We start from the raw sequence: 18,013 nt of genomic DNA on the forward strand, positions 1-18,013 counted from the left end.
CAAATACAATTGCTCAAATGTTCAAATGCTCAGTCACTTTCCTCCCACTCGTTTTCTTGTCTGCTCTTTCTTTACTGTAATTATTCTCTATCTTTTTGTAGGTAAAGACATCCTGAGGGAGACTATTAAGTTCATGTACACAGACTGGGCAGACCGAGAAAATGGGGAAATGCGGCGCAAGACTCTCCTGGCATTATTCACTGATCACCAGTGGGTGGCGCCAGCCGTCGCTACTGCCAAGCTCCATGCAGAGTACCAGTCTCCCGTCTATTTCTACACCTTCTATCACCACTGCCAAACAGAGACTCGACCCGAATGGGCAGACGCTGCACACGGAGATGAGATACCATATGTTTTTGGTGTGCCCATGATTGGAGCAACAGACCTCTTCCCTTGCAACTTTTCCAAAAATGATGTCATGCTTAGCGCTGTGGTGATGACATACTGGACCAACTTTGCCAAGACCGGGTGGGTCTGAATATGCAAAATATTCTCTTTCTTTTTCTTTCTTTCTTTCTTTCTTTCTTTCTTTCTTTCTTTAAATAGCTAAATTACAGGCATAACACATTTGTTTGAAATTACATTAAAATTAATTCTAAAAACGTTTTATTTCCTGACATTAAAATTGGGTCTGGATGATATGGCGAAAGATATTATCATGACATTTTTTTTCCATATCATTCAGTGTTGATATATATCATGATATTAATTTCATACAATTAATAGGGAAGGAAATTCCGCATGTTTGTTAGACCTTGAAAATGAATGTAAACAAATAAGATGTTTTATTTTTTTTATGTTTTAAGTTTTATTTTTCTGGATTCTGTTTTTTATAAATGAATACATATTTTTCATTAAAAATGGTGTCTAATAAAATGAATTCAGAAAACTTTACCAATTCAATCAGTCCTTCAAAACTGTAATCAAGTGGAAATATAACAATTAATTTACAACAACACATTGCATTTTTATTTTGGGTAAAATAAGGTGCTGCACAACAGAATTTGTATGCAGTATTAATTAAAACATAGTTGAAAAAATATCTTGGTTGTATAATATTCATTAAAATCATATTCATATAATAATAATAATAATAATAATAATAATAATAATACTTTGAGAGGTACATTTTATTATACAATAATAAAATATTTCTGTCAAAACATTCAGGGTAAACCAAACCTTTATCTTGGCAGCTTGCCAAGAAGACCTTGAGTTTCAGTGTTCCACATTGTCTAGATGTTGCCTAAATATTGAAAATTTCTCAAAAGTTTATTATCGATGTTGTGATTTTTTTTCCCCCAATAAATATCAATTATCACCTGGCCCAAATTCAAATTGCAGTTCTATATCCTGTTTTGAATTCCAATTTGATTCCTGTTTCGAGAATTTAAAAAGGCTTCTCAATTTCTGAGTGGCTCACAACCTTGGTGTGGAATTCATTAAAATACCCTTTTGACACAAGATATCTGTTTTCTCTAGGGATCCCAACCTGCCTGTTCCTCAGGACACCAAGTTCATCCACACCAAGCCCAACCGCTTTGAGGAAGTGATCTGGACCAAGTTCAACTCTAAAGACAAGCAGTATCTCCACATTGGCCTGAAGCCTCGCATCCGGGACAACTACCGAGCAAATAAGGTTGCCTTCTGGCTGGAACTGGTTCCTCACCTCCACAACCTTCACGAGGAGGTCTTCAGCACTGCCACAACCCGGCTGCCTCCAGGAACCGCCCGTACCCCAATCTGGAAGGGTCAGGGACCCCGTACGACACGCCATCCCATCCCAACCTTCCCTACAGAACTGGACCCAGATGGCTCAGAGCCCCCTCGATTTCCTCCCTTCCCAGGTGACACCCGGGACTACTCTACGGAACTGAGCGTGACGGTAGCTGTTGGCGCATCGCTCCTCTTCCTCAACATCCTTGCCTTCGCCGCACTTTACTACAAGCGCGACAAACAGCACGAGATGCGACGGCACCGCTTATCCCCGCAACGAGGCGTACCTGCTAATGACTTAGCACACAGCCAAGAGGAAGAGATCATGTCCCTGCAAATGAAGCACTCGGAGCACGACGCCCACAACGACATGGAGCCATTGCGACCGCATGATATTTTACGCCCCGCATGCCCACCCGACTACACGTTGGCACTGAGGCGGGCGCCCGACGATGTTCCACTAATGACCCCTAATACTATCACCATGATTCCTAGCACCATCACCGGCATGCAACCCCTCCATGCCTTCAACACTTACCCTACAACCACCGGCCACAACAACACCTTACCCCACCCTCACTCCACCACCCGCGTATAGTAGCGCCCCCAAACGAGAGGACTAGCTCTCATACATATCCAGTTTTCTCTCTCTGTCCACCTTTTCAAGCTCCTAAACTTAAGATGCTCTCGGTTCAGCTGCCTAGAGCAGTGACAGCGCATCCTGTTGCCGTTCTCATAGACACAATCAAAGGTTTTGTAGAAGTTGTACACACTAGAGGAGCTCTGTTTATAGACTCTACGGTGAGCAACAGATTCAGTCGGCAGTGACTCATAACTTGCTGTTTGTTTTTCCACATTGTTTGTAAAGAAATGGGGCGTCAGTGATTGACTAAGCTGATCTGATGTCATGAGGGGAAATGATGACATTTTCCCACTTTTCTTCTTTCACTAAATTGGCGGAGTGCAGATTTCATCCATTCTTTTTTGTCAGTCTCCTTTGTTATTCCATTACCAGCCCATCCCTCTCTGTCCGAATGTGATCTGTGTCCTTGGATTATGTTTTACATGAATCATAGGGGCATTCGATAAAAGACGGAAGCTGGATATGTTGTGTTTACCTGCAGTATAGTGTCAAGTATTAAATCATACCTTGTAACAAGAGACGCCGCGAATGAGAGAAAATGACAGCGTCTGACAGAAGACAAAATCAAAAGTGCCAACCTCCTCTGTTTGTGTCATTTTATCACACATATTTGACTTGGCTATGTGTTGTTTCTTAGGAAGATTTTTGTATGTATAAATATAAAGACAAATATATAAAAGAATGATATAAATATATATTTACATGGATTGCTCGGTGGGATCTATGCATGGAATATTTTAAAGCACCAAGAAGGACCCTGAGCTGTAAACTCCCACAGCTTATTTGCATTTTTTTAAGTTTGCTTGCTTAAAATGCCTACAATAGCCTTCTCCCCAGTGGTGTTTTCATCAGCATTAGCAAATGTAACATCCTCCTCAGTCTGACCACTCTGTAGGACGGTATCCTCCCACCGCATCCAGAAAGAGAGCTATTGGCAATATTCTTTCAAATGATTTTTAACATTCATATGCAGTTGTTGGTGCTATTATTTGACCATCAGCCATGTAGTGGCTCTACCAGAGCTATCTGTGGTGGTCCGGACAGTTGCATAAATACAGCAAATAGCAAATGCACATGTAGCTTTGCATCTCTTTCACGGGCCTCTGCCCATTATTCAGCTTTTATTCGCATTGTTTTTCAACTCCAGTTGATGCTCTTACACCTCAGCCCATCTTTCTCTCTCTGTGGCCTCTCTAGTTCTATCTCTGTCCTTGCTCTTTCAGTTAAGCCAAGTTTAATAAGCATCTTTTTTGTGTATTTGTGCGTGGGCACAAATAAAGAGTGTGTTTTCTAGGCAATAGCTAGGTGTCCTGTACATTTGTGTTAATTTGAATGTGTGAGGTAAGAGAATATGTGACAGAGAGGCACAACAGGAGAGAGAAAAGTAGACTTCTGAGTTAGTTCAATTCTCATAACACAAAATTTGCAGATTCCTTCGTCTGTGGCCCTCTGTCATTCCTTCAGAAAAACATACCTGGCTTTGGGCCATTTTACATACAAAATAGTAGCATGTTGTGCTAAAAAAGGAAAAGGCTGGAAGCACCTCATAATATCAGTTTGACCCACATCTCTACAGATCTCACATCTATCTGCACCACACACCTGACCTTTTTGGTTATGACAAGCACAGCGAATAGTGGTTGCGGAAAACCAGATCTATATGTAGACAGATCTTACACATTGTTTCTCCAGAATACATGTTCAGGTTAAAGAACAAATGGCTCAGAATCACTGGACAGTAACTGCGGAATTAACACAATCACTTATGTTCTGTTCATGCCTTGTTAGTCATATTTTTCTACCACTGCTGTGTGTCACGGGAGGACGACCGTTTGAGTCAGGAAATGTCTCACTGTTGGCTCAGATTGCCAGTGTATTGAGTCTGAGATGCCCAGGACCATCATGATGGAGCAAGAACCAATGCCAGTATGCTGCTCAATGTACTAAAACATGAACCGGCTTGGCTTTACAAGCATTGCTGAGCAAACATACTGGAGGTTCAGTATGCCATGAAAACAGAACTTTATTCTGCGGTGTGGACTGAAAACAACAACAACTGGACAATAAACACACTTCAGTTGCAGATACATTCTGGAGATCCGAGAGTGTAGGTTGGACCTGTGGATATGTACCATCTGTGGACTTTTGTGTGGTTGTAGGTATAACTGAACTCCGTTTTAAACAAACTATAAGGAGTTGACTAGAGCTACGTACAAAACAACCTCAGTTCTAATAATCAATACTGTTTTAAGAGATGAGTTCAGACTCTTTTGTTATTTCTCTTGTTTGTTTTTGTACGCTCAACCACTAGAGTGTGATGTTGTGGTACATACAGAATAAAGACTCTACATCCATTACGAGCCATTCATTGGGTATTCAGTTAGGGGTACAGTGAGAGAAGGATAAATAGAAATTAACTGTACATTTTTAAGTGTAAGAACGAATCAACTGAAAATATTTGTAAATATTCAGTTACTTGTTTAATGTTTTGTTTTTTTCTGGTTTAATGAAATCTGAAATACTTTGTGACCAGGACAACAGGTGCAAGTTCTAATTCAGCCACCAGCAAAATTGATGAATCTCATTTGTTAAATTCACTTTCTGCTGCTTCATTTAGTTTTGAGATCTGTGGATGGAGATGATGTATTGCTCTTATATTTGAGCATAAAGAGATTGTGTATTATGTAGCATACCAATATCACTTGAATCATCAGCTAGTCATATTTCTGCACAAGTATGATTAGCTGGTCATTTTAGATACAAAATCTGCCAGTTTACAAAAATCTTTAATATGGAGATGGACTGGAATGTCCAGTTTATTTAAGCAAAGGAAGCACTGGAAACCATGGAGGTTATGAGAAGTCTTTCATCTACCATGAACTTGTAGCATTGAATTCTTACCAAAAGGTGGTAGAGATTTCATGAAACGTCTAAAATAGGGGGAAAGTAGTGTTTTATGGTCACATTTGTACACTTAAGTATACATTTTATTATTTTTTAATGAATTAAGCATCTAGCGAAATAATGCCAAATTAAAGATGGCATAAAGAGCGCACAAGGATCTCAATATGTCAAGTCTGATGGTTTAAAGAAAACTGAATAAATGAAGCACATGTTATTCCTCTAAGAAAATAAACACTTTTTACTGGGTCCTAAAGCAAATTTACACCTGTTGCCCTGTTTTACTATACATGCTCAGAATCAGAACGCCACACTTGATGAAAAATAAACATAATGGATTTTTTAAAAAGTAAAGTAAAAATATATAATTAAGGTGATGATATTTCTCTTTATTTAGAAGTTATTACACACTGTATGCTGTGACTCTGGGGAACATTAAAGAAATTCATAGCCAGACATCAGACTCTGTTTCCTTTTAATCAAACTACCAGTCATTTAAGTGACTCATTTGATTGGAAGTAATACTTGGATTAACTGCAATAAATTGCTATACCTGAAGTGTATTTCCCAACAACTTTGATGGAAATGTCCTCTTTGACCAACAAGCATTACTGTGAATATTAGTCTTGCTTTCATTAACAGAATTGTCAACACTATCAGGAGATCAACATGTTCTATCCATCACTGGTGATTCACTTGTGTGCAAATAAGAAGCAAGGTTATTAGGAAAACTTTATTATAATAATCATTAAAGAAATTCATAGCTAGACATCAAACTGTTTATTGAGTTAAACTATTTATGTAGTCCACAGATTCTGAACAAAAATTTTTATTTTAGTGATTTGAAAAAAATCTTATACTAGGCCATTAAACAAAATATGTAATTTACTAGAGGTTCTGACATGTTCTTTGTTTCAGTCTATTTAAAGTCTATTTAAAATCCAAAATGAATCAGTGTTTTTGAACAGTTTGATTGAATGAATGATTCAGACTCGTCTCGTCTAAAAACTATATGCTTCCCTGAACATTCAAAGAACACCTGTATAGATCGTAAGCTAGATAACCTGGGTTGCCGTAATGGGGGGGGAGGTTAGGACGATTCCAAGGGCCCTATGAGGGAGAGGGGGCCCGGAATGCGATTTTTACAGAGGGGGGCCCCTCCCACCCCAGAACGCCATCACGGAGGGGGTCCGAGTCAAGATGCTGTTCAGGGAGCCCAGAAACCCTGTATATAACAAAGGGTTAATAGAAATACAGTAGCTGAATCATTGTCATTTAGGAATCAGAAGTCATAGGTGTTTGGATTGAGATCAGGATCTTTTAACAAATAATTGTGCAGTTCAGTACATAGGATAACACATATAACATTTGCATTTATTTATTTAGCAACCACCTAATTCCAAGGCACAGGTTTGTTTAATTGGTTACATCAAGTATTCAAAAACGGCAATAAATTAATACCAATACATACATATTTAAAACAATATTTTTTTTAATTAATGGTTTACAATTCTGCTTCCAAGAATCACAAAGGTATTAATCAAGTATATATTTTCTGTAGTATATCATTATAAAGAAATACATTTGATTAAAGTTTATTATTTTGACAAAAAAAAAACAGGAAAATAAGAACATATTTCACCAAATAACAAACTTGCAAAAAATGATAACTAACCTATAAAACATTTCACCATTGTACTGTATTTTGCACATTGCAATATGGCATTTTTCTTTCACGTAGTTAAACTGTCTTTCTGATTAACTCATATTCATTACCAATTCCTATATGCAAGTATTATTGTTGGTTACTGGAACACAGCTGAAACCATTTGGAAGTAATCAATGTGAGAGTGCAGCCAAATCACTGAATCTACGGTTGTGATAGAAAATAATTGTTTATTTGATGCTGAAAGACTCTTTTAAACTGTTCTCTGCTTGCTGCTTTGTGATGGATTTCCAGGTTAAGGGTATGTCAGCAGGACGAGCATTGTATACTTCAGCAAACGTAGTGTTGAAACGGGCCATCACGTATTTCCAGTAATCTGAGGCCTGTATGCTAGCATCAGCTGGGATGTGCCAGTCAGGAAAGATTTCTCTGTATCTTTTGTAAGGATGAAGATTATAGTTAGTCTGGAAACACTTAAAATGTACTTCACTGTGGACATCTGTTGAGCAGATACTAGTCACTAATTTTTCATTGTTTTCATATCTATATCTGCCAAGTCCCTGAGGTCTGTGAACTGAAGCACAGTGATCAGTGTGAGCTTCTCCACCAGCCTCACAAGGAGCACTGCAGAATGGACACTGTTGCCCACATCCAAACACACGCTTGAAGAGCTCATCCTGGGGTTTCATTTTGAGCATGCAGAGTTTACCCTGTATGTCGACTTTCTTCAGTTGTTCCATCAGTGTGTGTTCCATCTCCTCTACAGATTTGGTTAGCCAGCATGCAAATGGCTCTTGAGAAGCATTGTTTAAGACCATTACTGTTTCTAGAGCATCTTTGGGAATGATTAGCTTTTGTCCAAGCTTCCTGCATATGCAATGTATGAATCCTTTGATGCCATCGTCATTTGTTTCATTCTGTGCCATTTTGACAGCTTCTAGTATCTCCTTGGTGATTCCTCTAAGGTGGCGCTCCTCCAACTCAGACACTTCATGGTGATTCGAAAACTGTTTGGTGATTTTATCTAATATCCAGCCCTTAACAAAACCTTCATAGGAGCTAATGTATTTCACATACTGTTCAAACTTATCTTCATTCACAAGTTGCTTTAAGAGTGAGTACTGGAAAAATGCACGAGTGCTGAATTGAAATGCATTTTTTCCCTGAAGCATTTTGTCAACAATGTCTGGGCCCAGGGATCTGTAGATGAATGTCTCAACTGCAGGAATCAAGCACAGTGTGGTGAATTCTTCAGCCTTTCTCTGACACTGATCGCGATCATGGAACAGGTCCTTGAAATCATCACGATATTTGTCTTTATACTGATCAAGGCATCTACGTGGGTCATTCTCCTTGATGAAACAGTCATGCATGTCTTGAAATGCTCTTGCAGAAAACCCACAAATGTACAATTTCAAGGACAGTTCAAATTCAACTGAAAACCAACAATTCTTGTTGGACTTCAATCTGTTATCAGTTATGTGTAGGATCTCCTGGATGTAAGCATCATGGTAATCCGAAGTCTTGTCCAAAACTAACTGAGAGCATGTCTGAATGATATTATCTGCCAAATCCTGTAGTTTCATTGCAGAATTGTCATTCATTATGCGTTTAAACAACCTTTTGAGAAAGATTTCATTGGTGGCTTTGAACACCCCTGTTCCACAATTCATCAGATTCACTGTAATTAATTTTTCAGCAACAGAACTCCCCTTCTGTTTCATGTTTTCTCGAAGTTGCCTGAAAACAGAATCAAATATATTTCTTTGCTTCAATCCAGTAAACGACAGCTCATTTATGGTTTTTTGCCATATTTGTTCAAAAAAACTGTCAAGCTGCTTGTCAGTTATATGGGCATCACTCTTTGAGCTGTTGTTTTTGCGTAACTCCTCCAGTAGGCCCAGCACTTTCTTCTCCATTGTATCAGTGAATGTTTTCTTGATGTTAACCAGATTGTTCATTCCTCTCCTAATGTCCACTGTTGCCTCAAGCTGTGTCAGCAATGAGCTCTCGGTTTCCCTCCTGAGAGATTTTACACTGCTCACAAAGTCTTCTTTGTACTTTTCCACAAGATAGACATGGCCCTCTGTTTGTTCAAAGTATTTGGAAAGGTTTTCCATTGTGATCTTTTCCAAGGTGTCAAGCTTTGTGACAGCTTCTTGTTTCAGTTTGCATAAAAGATCTTTCAGATCTGACTTGTCTGATTTCAGTTTGACTGTCTCAAAATTTGACACTCTGGTTTCAGCTACTGTTAACCAAGAGTGCATATGCTTCTTGAAAGACCATTCCCATTTATGAAATTCTGTGCACAGTCTCATGTATGCATCAGCCACCAAGCTATTCCTGAAGCTAAATATGAAATTTTCATATTTGACTGCATTCCACAAGCTTTTTGTCCACTCCAAAAATTCTGATATGTTGTTTCCAGATGTTTTTTGTTTGCATTTTCCAATTACATCAATCATGTTCTTTTTAAGGTCATAGATAGCCTCAGAGTAGCCAGCGTTTACTGGTGCCATTGGAGGATTTCCATGCCACAGTCCAGGAATATACCAATTGCAAGTCTCCGGGTCATACTCCATCACATCAGTAAACATTTTATAGTCCTCCTTGTTCTCCATTTTAGCTGCAGCCTCTGTCATCTCATTCAGTTGCTCCAGCAGCAGCTTTCGATCTCTCATGTTCTTGTCATGGGCTGATACATCAGCAACGTTTTGGTGGACAAATTGGCAACTGGGTTTTTTCCCTATTTCCTTCATTCTGAGGAAAGCATGGACCACAATCTGCAAAATGTCCTTCATCTCTGTGGAATTCTCCATTGCGATGTTGATGATTGTAATGTCACTCAATCCAACAACAAGTGTGGCTAATTCATTGTCATGTTCATGGCTATCATCTAGTTTTGCCAGCTCTGGGGATTTCAGACCTTCAGTGTCAATTATCACTAAATAATCACAGCCAAGTTCTTTCTTGACATCCTCTTTGACTTTGATCAGCTGCATAAAAGCTCCTCTGGTGCATCTTCCACTGCTGACTGCAAACTGAACTCCAAACATGGTGTTCAGCAAGGTGGACTTCCCTGTGCTCTGGACTCCCAAAACTGTGACCACCATGATTTTATTATTTGGCTGCACCAAAGAGTTCAAATACAGAAGCACATCACTAACCCATCTGAGAGGAATATTTGATGCATCTCCATCAACCAGTTCCAGAGGGAAGCCATCCAACATCAGCTCAGCACATAGCCGGGGTAAGTGTAGCATTTGTTGACGAGATTGTACGTTTTCTGGAAGCGATACCGCAGCTTCATAGAGTTGGCCCATTTCACGCAGGAAGTGCTCTATTCCTAAAGAACTGTTTGAGATCTGTTGGTCAAGCTGTGCAATTTCCTCTTTGTTTTCTGAAAATTGCTGACACTTTTCTTTGTACTGTTCTCTGAGGCTAGAGAGGCTTTTTCGGGAGAGATTGTCAAGGTTCATCCGCATCCACTTCAAGAAGTAGGACCTCTCCTGGTTTGAGCTTGATAATGCACTAACAAAACAGGACATGGCCTCTGAGATATCATATTTACTCTGCTGTTTCCTGAGTTCAGTCTTTTTAATCTGGAGATCACTCTTGTATGTCTCTATGTTTTGATCACCAGCTTTCCGGAGTCTGCATTCCTCTTTTTCCAGTTTTGCCAAATCTTTCCATATTTTACCCTGAAGGGGAAGCTGATTCTCTTTGAACTGCAGTGTGTCTTGTATACTTTTCGTCAAGACATGCGCATTATTTTTTGCTTTCTGACATTCCTGGATGTTTTCGTCAACTAAAATTCCGAGTTCATGTGCTACAGTGTCCATTCCCTCCAGACGTGCTTTGTTGGAATGATTTGTAATTATGTGATTTACTGAAGAATGCAGATTTTTAACAAAATTTGCATCATTTTGATTGGTCTTCAGAATTACATTGTTTTTCTTCAAACCCATTTCAAAAGCTGTCCTTTTCAGCTGCTCCAAATCAAATGCTTTGTTTTGTACATTGCCCACTAAAAAAAACTGTGCTTTAGCATGTTGGTTGGTGAGTAACTTGTAGTTTGTGTCCAGATTGTCAAAAAACACGAAAACTGCAGTGGAGGTCTGGCATAAGAAGGAGTACTGTGTTTCAAAGGTCGTGATGTTGCCTCTCAAGTTTGCAACAGCCACCGGTTCAGGAAAAACATCAATGTTTTTGTTTCCACAAGGCAGATACCAACTCATCTCCACTAATCCATTTGATATCTTTCTTGGAATGTCTCCACAATCCATATCACGATGTACAAAAGTGTCATGATACTGTTGGGGGTTGCTGAGCAATTTGTTTAAGATCTGAGATTTAGAAATGCTGCAATCACCAAGTCTAACAAAAGACACTAGAGGGAGCTCAGAGTGAACAATTATCTCCTCCACAAAGCCTCTTGGGTCTGACAAGGAATGAGGTCTACATTTTTTCACAATATCTCTCATGGCCCAAAGCATTAACATGCACTGGTGAGTGTCACAGTTTGGAAGAAGCAAAGGAACAGAGAACTGACACATTGACATTTTTGAGACCATTTCCTGTTGGAGGAAACCATCTGAACAAAGGAAAAGGGCGGACACTATGTCTAAAGGGTTCACACTGCTGTTCTGATCATTCAGAAAATCAAATGTTTCATTGTATAAATCTAAGCTTGACAAATCCTCACTCTCATCGAATGAATATTTTACACTTCTTGCAGTCACATTCACCATCATCAGTTTCTTCAGGAACAGCCATGGTAAAGATGACAGAGACTGGGCTGGCTCATCTGTCACTGACCTCTTCTCAATCTGTAGCACATCGCTGAGTGAGAGTTTGTTTGGGTAGTACTGCTCCAACCCCAAATCCTGTAAAAGGCTCTGGATGTTTGTTTCTGTTGAAAAGAAAAAGAAAAAAAATGTGTTTCTACTCAATTCACATTTTTTTAAATAAATGTTATCAAAGTCTATAAAATGAGACATATCAATGTTTGTAATAAAGTTTGCTATATTATACTAACTGGTTTGAGCATATGTGACTGCTTCTTTACTTCTGTTGCCATTTGGAAGCACTTTAATAATGTGAAAAGAGTACTTCTTTCCAGGACTTAGGTCACGGAAAGTCACAGTTCTTGAAATTGTTATCTCTTCCTGAAAGCTCCCTCCATTGTGGCTGCAAACAACATGAAACTTGTTCTCCTCACAGCCAGATGCATCCCAAATAAGAGAAACTGATGTGGTGCCCACACTCTCAACCTTGACATTTTCTGGTGGTACTGGCCCTGCAATTAAAACAACAAAAATAATTGTTATTTCTATTTTAATCAATTTTAAAGACACTGTAATACAATTCTAAGTTCATACTGCATAGACAGACTGAAAGACAATTACTGGTGCACGCAGTCACTTTAACTCCCACACTGCGTTCTCCATTGTCTGATACTGAAACAAGGTTGAAAGTGTACTCAGTCCCTGGACACAGATCTTCCACCTCTATGGTTGAGGCATTTGTCATAGTAGAGGTCTTTGTAGATGTGAGACTGTAGTAGGTCAACTCAAATGTAGATATGTTGTCTGGACTATCCCAAGCAAGAATAACAGAACTGGTACCAATAAGCTGCACTAAAATTTCATTTGGTGCAGGGATATCTGTGGAAAAAGTACTGATTGGTTTATCACAGTCAGATCACATCACATATCACATGTCATTCAACATCAACACAGATGTTTAAGAGATACAAACAGTTCTCTCTGCCTGTCAGATGCAAGGTTAGTTGTTTTCTTATTTGTAATAATATGCACTGATGCATTATGCACAATAAGACCAAAAATGTGATTGAAAGAAAACAGGGTTCATTTTGATTTCAGTCAGAAAGTATTAAAATGTCTTCTTCTTGGCATCAAGTCATCCAAATCCACATTTAAAACAAACTATAATAATGAAAAAAGTTGCTAACATTTGTATAAAGTAAACATTCATTTAAATTGTGGTAAACATCCCAATCTCAAAGATGCATAGGCTATATGCTCCTGATACGAGGGTAATTTTGTTACCTTGTAACTTGGAAACATCTTCCTTTTGATATGACTCAACAGCATGTGCTCCTGAAGTAAATGCTTGTTGTTCGTCTTCAGGGTATTCACTAGCATCTGCAAATTCCTTCATTTGAACGTTTTTAAAGCATTAGTGGCATGCAAACTCAGGTTTGCCAAGACTAAATTTGACTTAAAGAGTATTAAGTGTATGCAACTCTCAATGACTAATCTAATACACATCATTTGCAAACAAATCTGCCTTGTGAAAGAAAGAGAAAAAGATGCTTACTTCCTCCTCACTGGGGCAGTCCATTCCAACTGCTTGTCAGTTGACTGAGACTAAAAGGAAACTGATCATATGAATTAGTAGACTGTAAATCATTCAGTAATTGTTAAGTGATTAATGGTGGCTTCATTTATTTACATTAAATAATTTCACACTTTTCAAAGCTTTATTAAGGTAAATTTTCATTTGCAATGGACACGTCCATGCCCGTAGCCAGCTATGGCCCTGTCCCAAATGGAACACTTTGTCTTACGGACTTACAATGGCCGCCACGTGCGCGTGTCCGTTAAGTCCACGAGAACGTAGGGTGCCATTTGGGACAGGGCCTATGCGGTCACAAATTTTTCATGTTCAAAAATAAAATTTGTTCTCTAAATGACTAATCTGCTGTTTAAAGCTCCTCATATAAGTGTCTGCATGTATAATTAAGTTTAGACAGTTTGCAAGAATGTTTAGTGCCCGTGGTATGAAAATGATCGCTGCGAGATGCTGGCGGAGTGAACGAGGTTTGAGAGAGTTGTGAGTGAGGGCGCGGGCGCACCGTGTTGCCAGATCCAGTTATTATAAGCGTCTTTGGACTTGTCTTTTCTACTTAATTTGACACTTTAGAAAGTAAATAGAGCAGTTGCAATTTAGGGTTAGCGATATCTTTATCTTTGTCGTGTTCCCTAGTTTATAACGTGAGTAAAAAGTACTCAGACACCCTTGGACTCCCAACTAGCATTGCATTTATTCTACTGACTCAACAATGCCCCCTCGTGGGCGGAAAAAGTATTCAGGAATCAAACCATGTAAAATATTGTCATGTAGTTTCACTACATAGATTATCCCACAATCTTATCTTATTTACAAAAGATTTTAACTCATTTTGGTTTATTTATTATTTATTTTTCGGTTTTTATTTGTTTTCAAAGTAATATGGGTATTCTCAGAGCCCTTGAGAAACAGAGTTGCGACACTCCCATAGGCTTCCATAGGAACTGAGGAATGCGGAAGTAAAGCGTGTCATGGAGCAGCCAATAGTTCCAAACACTGATCTATAATAGAGAACTGGATTGCTCATGACATCATAAAAGTGAAGCCGCCTCGCCGCCATATTGGTATTCCCTAGTATTCCCATAAATTCTATTGAATGAATAGGAAATCGTATGATTTTAATGAGAAAACATCACCTAACAAGTCAGCGTTTTTATATCTGAAGTATTCCTGTACATTCTTACAATGCAAACGTCCTGCATGTAAACGGTTATTTGTTTAATGTTAGAAATTTCCCTTGCGTATTAAAAAGTTATGTTCATATACATTACAGTAGCGAATATCAGATAAACATGATGGACATCAGACGTTCAACATATGCATTACAAATGACAAAGTGCTCATTCTGAAATCTGAATAAAGATTTATGCTTTGTATACACATATACCTTAATTCGCCTTGTACAGTTATTTCACTGTTTATGTAATTTTGTTATAGTGTTTTTATTCATTTTATTATTTGACTGCAAATGTTTCAAAATGATTTCATTAACAGCATTCATTTTGAAGCAGATAATGATTTAAACGTTAAATTAATTAATTAAATTAATGATTAATTCGACATATACTGCTAATAAAATGCCATAGAATTAGCGCAATTTTGGAGAGTCTGAAATAGATGTAGCTCAATCAGGACATTAAAAATATACACATAACTTATTCAGATAAATAACACTGACTACATACGGTACGGACTTATACCAGATATATATATATTCATGTTTAATATTTCCTGCTTAATTGCGTACGTAAATAGCCTATATTTTGTGTTGGTTCAGTTACCTGTGTCGGTAAGTGCGCAGCAGACACACCCACCTAAACGATTTCAATATCGCTTATCCTGCCCGAAAAGACCATAAACATTGCAGATAAAATCTGAAGTAATAATTAATTTACATACATATATCATAAAAACGAATCCCGTGTGATTGATATGCTTCAAATTGGGGGATTTTAGATCAAGATTTTTGCTGTCAGTCAATGATGCTCTCTGCCGGTAGGGAATAGTAAGATGGCGGCTCGGACACTTCCGGTGGCTTCACAGCCGAATGGCAGTTTAGTAGGGTGACCATACGTGCCATTTTCCCAGGACGCGTCCTGGCCAGGATTTGTTTTGGCTTTGTTTTCCTGTTTTCATGCTTGCTGAAGGTAATGATCGAAAAGTAGTTTGACCAATAACATGCAAGCATTGTACATAATGGACCAATCATGGCGTGTGAGAAGGTGGGATCTACGGTCAAAGCGATGCAATTTACGCGTACATATTAGGTGTGTTCGACTTAAAAGCAGTGCGGCTCAGACCGATCAGTGTTTGACATCAAAGTACCTCGAGAGCGTTTCGAAAGCAACCGTCTGTATGGTACTTTGATGTCATACACCGATCGGTCTGCACACGCAAAACAAAGCCAAAACCTAGATATTTTAGGCAATATAGAAATCCTGGCCAGGACGAGTCCTGGGAAAATGGCACCTATGGTCACCCTAAGTTTAGAATGCAATGAGCGATCCAGTCAAATATATAGATCAGTGGTTCCAAACAACCAATAGTTCCAGTATTGAATCCCATTAATTTCAGTGCTTCTCAAACACACTCGCCAAAGTTGAGGAAATTGCAGCAGTTTTTGCCATTTTAACGCATTAGTTTACCTCTCGGAAATCTGGCCAGTAGTTGTATTTTATGAAACGCGTTATAGTTAATGTTTAGTTTTAGATAATAGGCAGTTATGCTATATTTGCAGTTAGATAACGTGAGAAACACCTTAATAGTGATCATAACCAGATGCTAGTTGTCATATTTTTACGTTTTTAGTCTTTCTGCAATCTTTCTCTCCCTGTAGGAAGTTGAATGAGTTTCAGTGAAGACTGCCCATTAAAGGAATACAAGAATACAAGGCCTTTTTTTAACATGCACTTATATTGTCTTCTTACATAAATGTCATAAAAATAATACTGGGATGTGAGTAATCTTTTTAAATTCAACATTTTAAAAAAAAATGCAAAACTTATAAACATTGAGTGTTTGGTAATGTCTAAATACACAATGCAAAACATAAAATAAATAAATAAGCTATTATGACCGGTAAAACCCTTTACAGCAACTAGAGTAGAGCAAAATAGGCTATATTTATCAAACAGCCATACGGGCATCTAGTGGTTAAACCATGGCATTACATAGGAATATTATTTTTCTGGCCACCAAACGCCTCTAATTTGCCTCTTTGCACTGGAATTTAAAACCATTTTCTCTATTTTAACCCTAAATACTACGCTAATTGTAACATAAATAATAAGCATATTAGAAAAAAATATTAATGCTGTCTCTTCATCACTCCCCAGAATAAAATGTGATTGTAAAACGTAGTCAGCATAGTTACCAATACACAATCAATGCACATGATGTGTTAATAATCACTAGAAATTGCTGCAAATATAGAGAAACTGCTGTCTATCCTACTTAAACCCATTCAAACATATTGACAACGCGGAGATGTTTGGAACTATCAAAGAGTATAGTATACGTTCTTTGGAACTATTGAGAGCTCCATGAACCACGTGGCCGCGTGGCGGCGAGATCAAAGCGTGTCGCAACTCTGTTTCTCAACAACGAAGTTACTAGGCAGCCAGTAGTGAGAACGCCCACAACATCATCGCCGCCAGCCCCATGGCGACATGCAGCGACAAAAGTCGCTGCTAGTGTGAACGCAGCTTTAGGATGACAAAAAGTCTTTAAAAGTTTGTAGGTTGGTCCGCCTCAGCCCTCGTAAATGATTGAGATAGCGAATCAAATCAGGCAGGCTTTACTCTTCACAGAAAACAGCTCACCTGAATGAGTGCGTATCGGAGCGCGTAAAGCACGACACGAAGCAACGCCATGGTCGTGGGTTCGATTCCCAGGGATAGCAAGAACTGATTAAAAAAAAACACGTGTAGGCCCACCTTGAATGCAATGTAAGTCGCTTCGGATAAACAGTACAAATGTATTTCTTTAAAATAAATTCTAAAACAACAACCACGTGTGATACGTTTGTATAGCACATAGACTGTAAATGTATATCACCACATGTTTATAGCGACTCAGTTGCCTCATGATGGGATAGTGAAGTCAGAAAAATAACCGCGTCCAACTGCGAAACACTGAAGAGACTAGCGTGCGCTCACTGGAGTTGCGCGGCAACGCAATCAAACACCAGCGGAGCAATGTTGTCTTTTATTAGGCTTTTAACGCCTGTATAAGCCTAACAGAAATATTCTTTCACCACTCTGAATGGTAGTCTATTATCATTACCTGGGTGGGGGGAAAAATCTAGGCTATTGTCATATGAGAAAGATTATATTAGCTGAGGCTGAATTTACAATAACATATAGCCTAACTCTAGGCAAATAAAGACAGTGATTCAGCAAATCTTGTCGATTAATACTGAAAGTACTTACAATTGGTTATCCACTTGTCAAGTGAAAGAAATCCTCTGCATTTCAAAGTTGTAGCCAGTCTTCTTTTAACGGAATCTAACCACGCCTGACAAATTTGTACCCTGTAACGTGAGAGACTAAACCATTTAGGCAACTATTTCAAAAGCACTGCGACAGCGACAGCGTTTACTGTTAGTGTAAGTGCTTTACAAAAACATTTGCTTAGATTTTCGTTGTCTCCGAATTAACTGAAGGCTGTTCATTACATTTGCGCATAAACGTAACAATAACATATTTTTCAGT

The 18,013-nt window shown here is 38.6% G+C and overlaps 2 protein-coding genes across 6 annotated transcripts in view; one reads left to right on the plus strand and one right to left on the minus strand.

The window, feature by feature from the left end:
* The window catches only part of LOC107753966 (neuroligin-2-like), a 179,349-nt gene extending 173,640 nt beyond the window's left edge, over positions 1 to 5,709 (plus strand). For all 4 annotated transcript variants that reach the window (XM_016570262.1, XM_016570263.1, XM_016570261.1 and 1 more), the window contains 2 exons: positions 102 to 468; positions 1,483 to 5,709. In XM_016570262.1, the coding sequence (XP_016425748.1) occupies positions 102 to 468; positions 1,483 to 2,314 (1,199 nt within the window). In that variant the 3' untranslated portion in view covers positions 2,315 to 5,709. The remainder of the gene's footprint in view (positions 1 to 101; positions 469 to 1,482) is intronic.
* A 1,245-nt stretch (positions 5,710 to 6,954) lies between these two features.
* On the minus strand, positions 6,955 to 17,798 carry LOC107753967 (interferon-induced very large GTPase 1-like). Of its 2 annotated transcripts, XM_016570264.1 has the most exons (6): positions 17,732 to 17,798; positions 13,269 to 13,329; positions 12,998 to 13,103; positions 12,335 to 12,592; positions 11,965 to 12,225; positions 6,955 to 11,838 (listed from the first exon to the last, which is right to left on the minus strand). In XM_016570264.1, exons 2-6 carry the CDS (start codon positions 13,290 to 13,292, stop codon positions 7,157 to 7,159), a joined length of 5,331 nt encoding a protein of 1,776 aa, XP_016425750.1. In that variant the 5' UTR covers positions 13,293 to 13,329; positions 17,732 to 17,798; the 3' UTR covers positions 6,955 to 7,156. The 2 variants fall into 2 exon arrangements, with proteins under 2 accessions (XP_016425750.1, XP_016425751.1); XM_016570265.1 differs by lacking the exon at positions 17,732 to 17,798 and having other exon boundaries at positions 13,269 to 13,505.
* Positions 17,799 to 18,013: the final 215 nt, after the last annotated feature.

This window comes from Sinocyclocheilus rhinocerous, unplaced genomic scaffold (genome assembly GCF_001515625.1).
Source record: "Sinocyclocheilus rhinocerous isolate Xijiao unplaced genomic scaffold, SAMN03320098_v1.1 scaffold831, whole genome shotgun sequence".
Lineage (NCBI taxonomy): Eukaryota > Metazoa > Chordata > Actinopteri > Cypriniformes > Cyprinidae > Sinocyclocheilus > Sinocyclocheilus rhinocerous.

Bases quoted from the DNA above. Each gene is read 5' to 3' on its own strand.
- LOC107753967 (XM_016570264.1), bottom strand. From the start codon at position 13,292: ATGGACTGCCCCAGTGAGGAGGAA. The intron at 12,593-12,997 runs GTAACAAAATTA...CTTTTTCCACAG, and splicing joins AGATGTTTCCAAGTTACAAG to ATATCCCTGCACCAAATGAA. The intron at 12,226-12,334 runs GTAATTGTCTTT...TTTTAATTGCAG, and splicing joins TAAAGTGACTGCGTGCACCA to GGCCAGTACCACCAGAAAAT.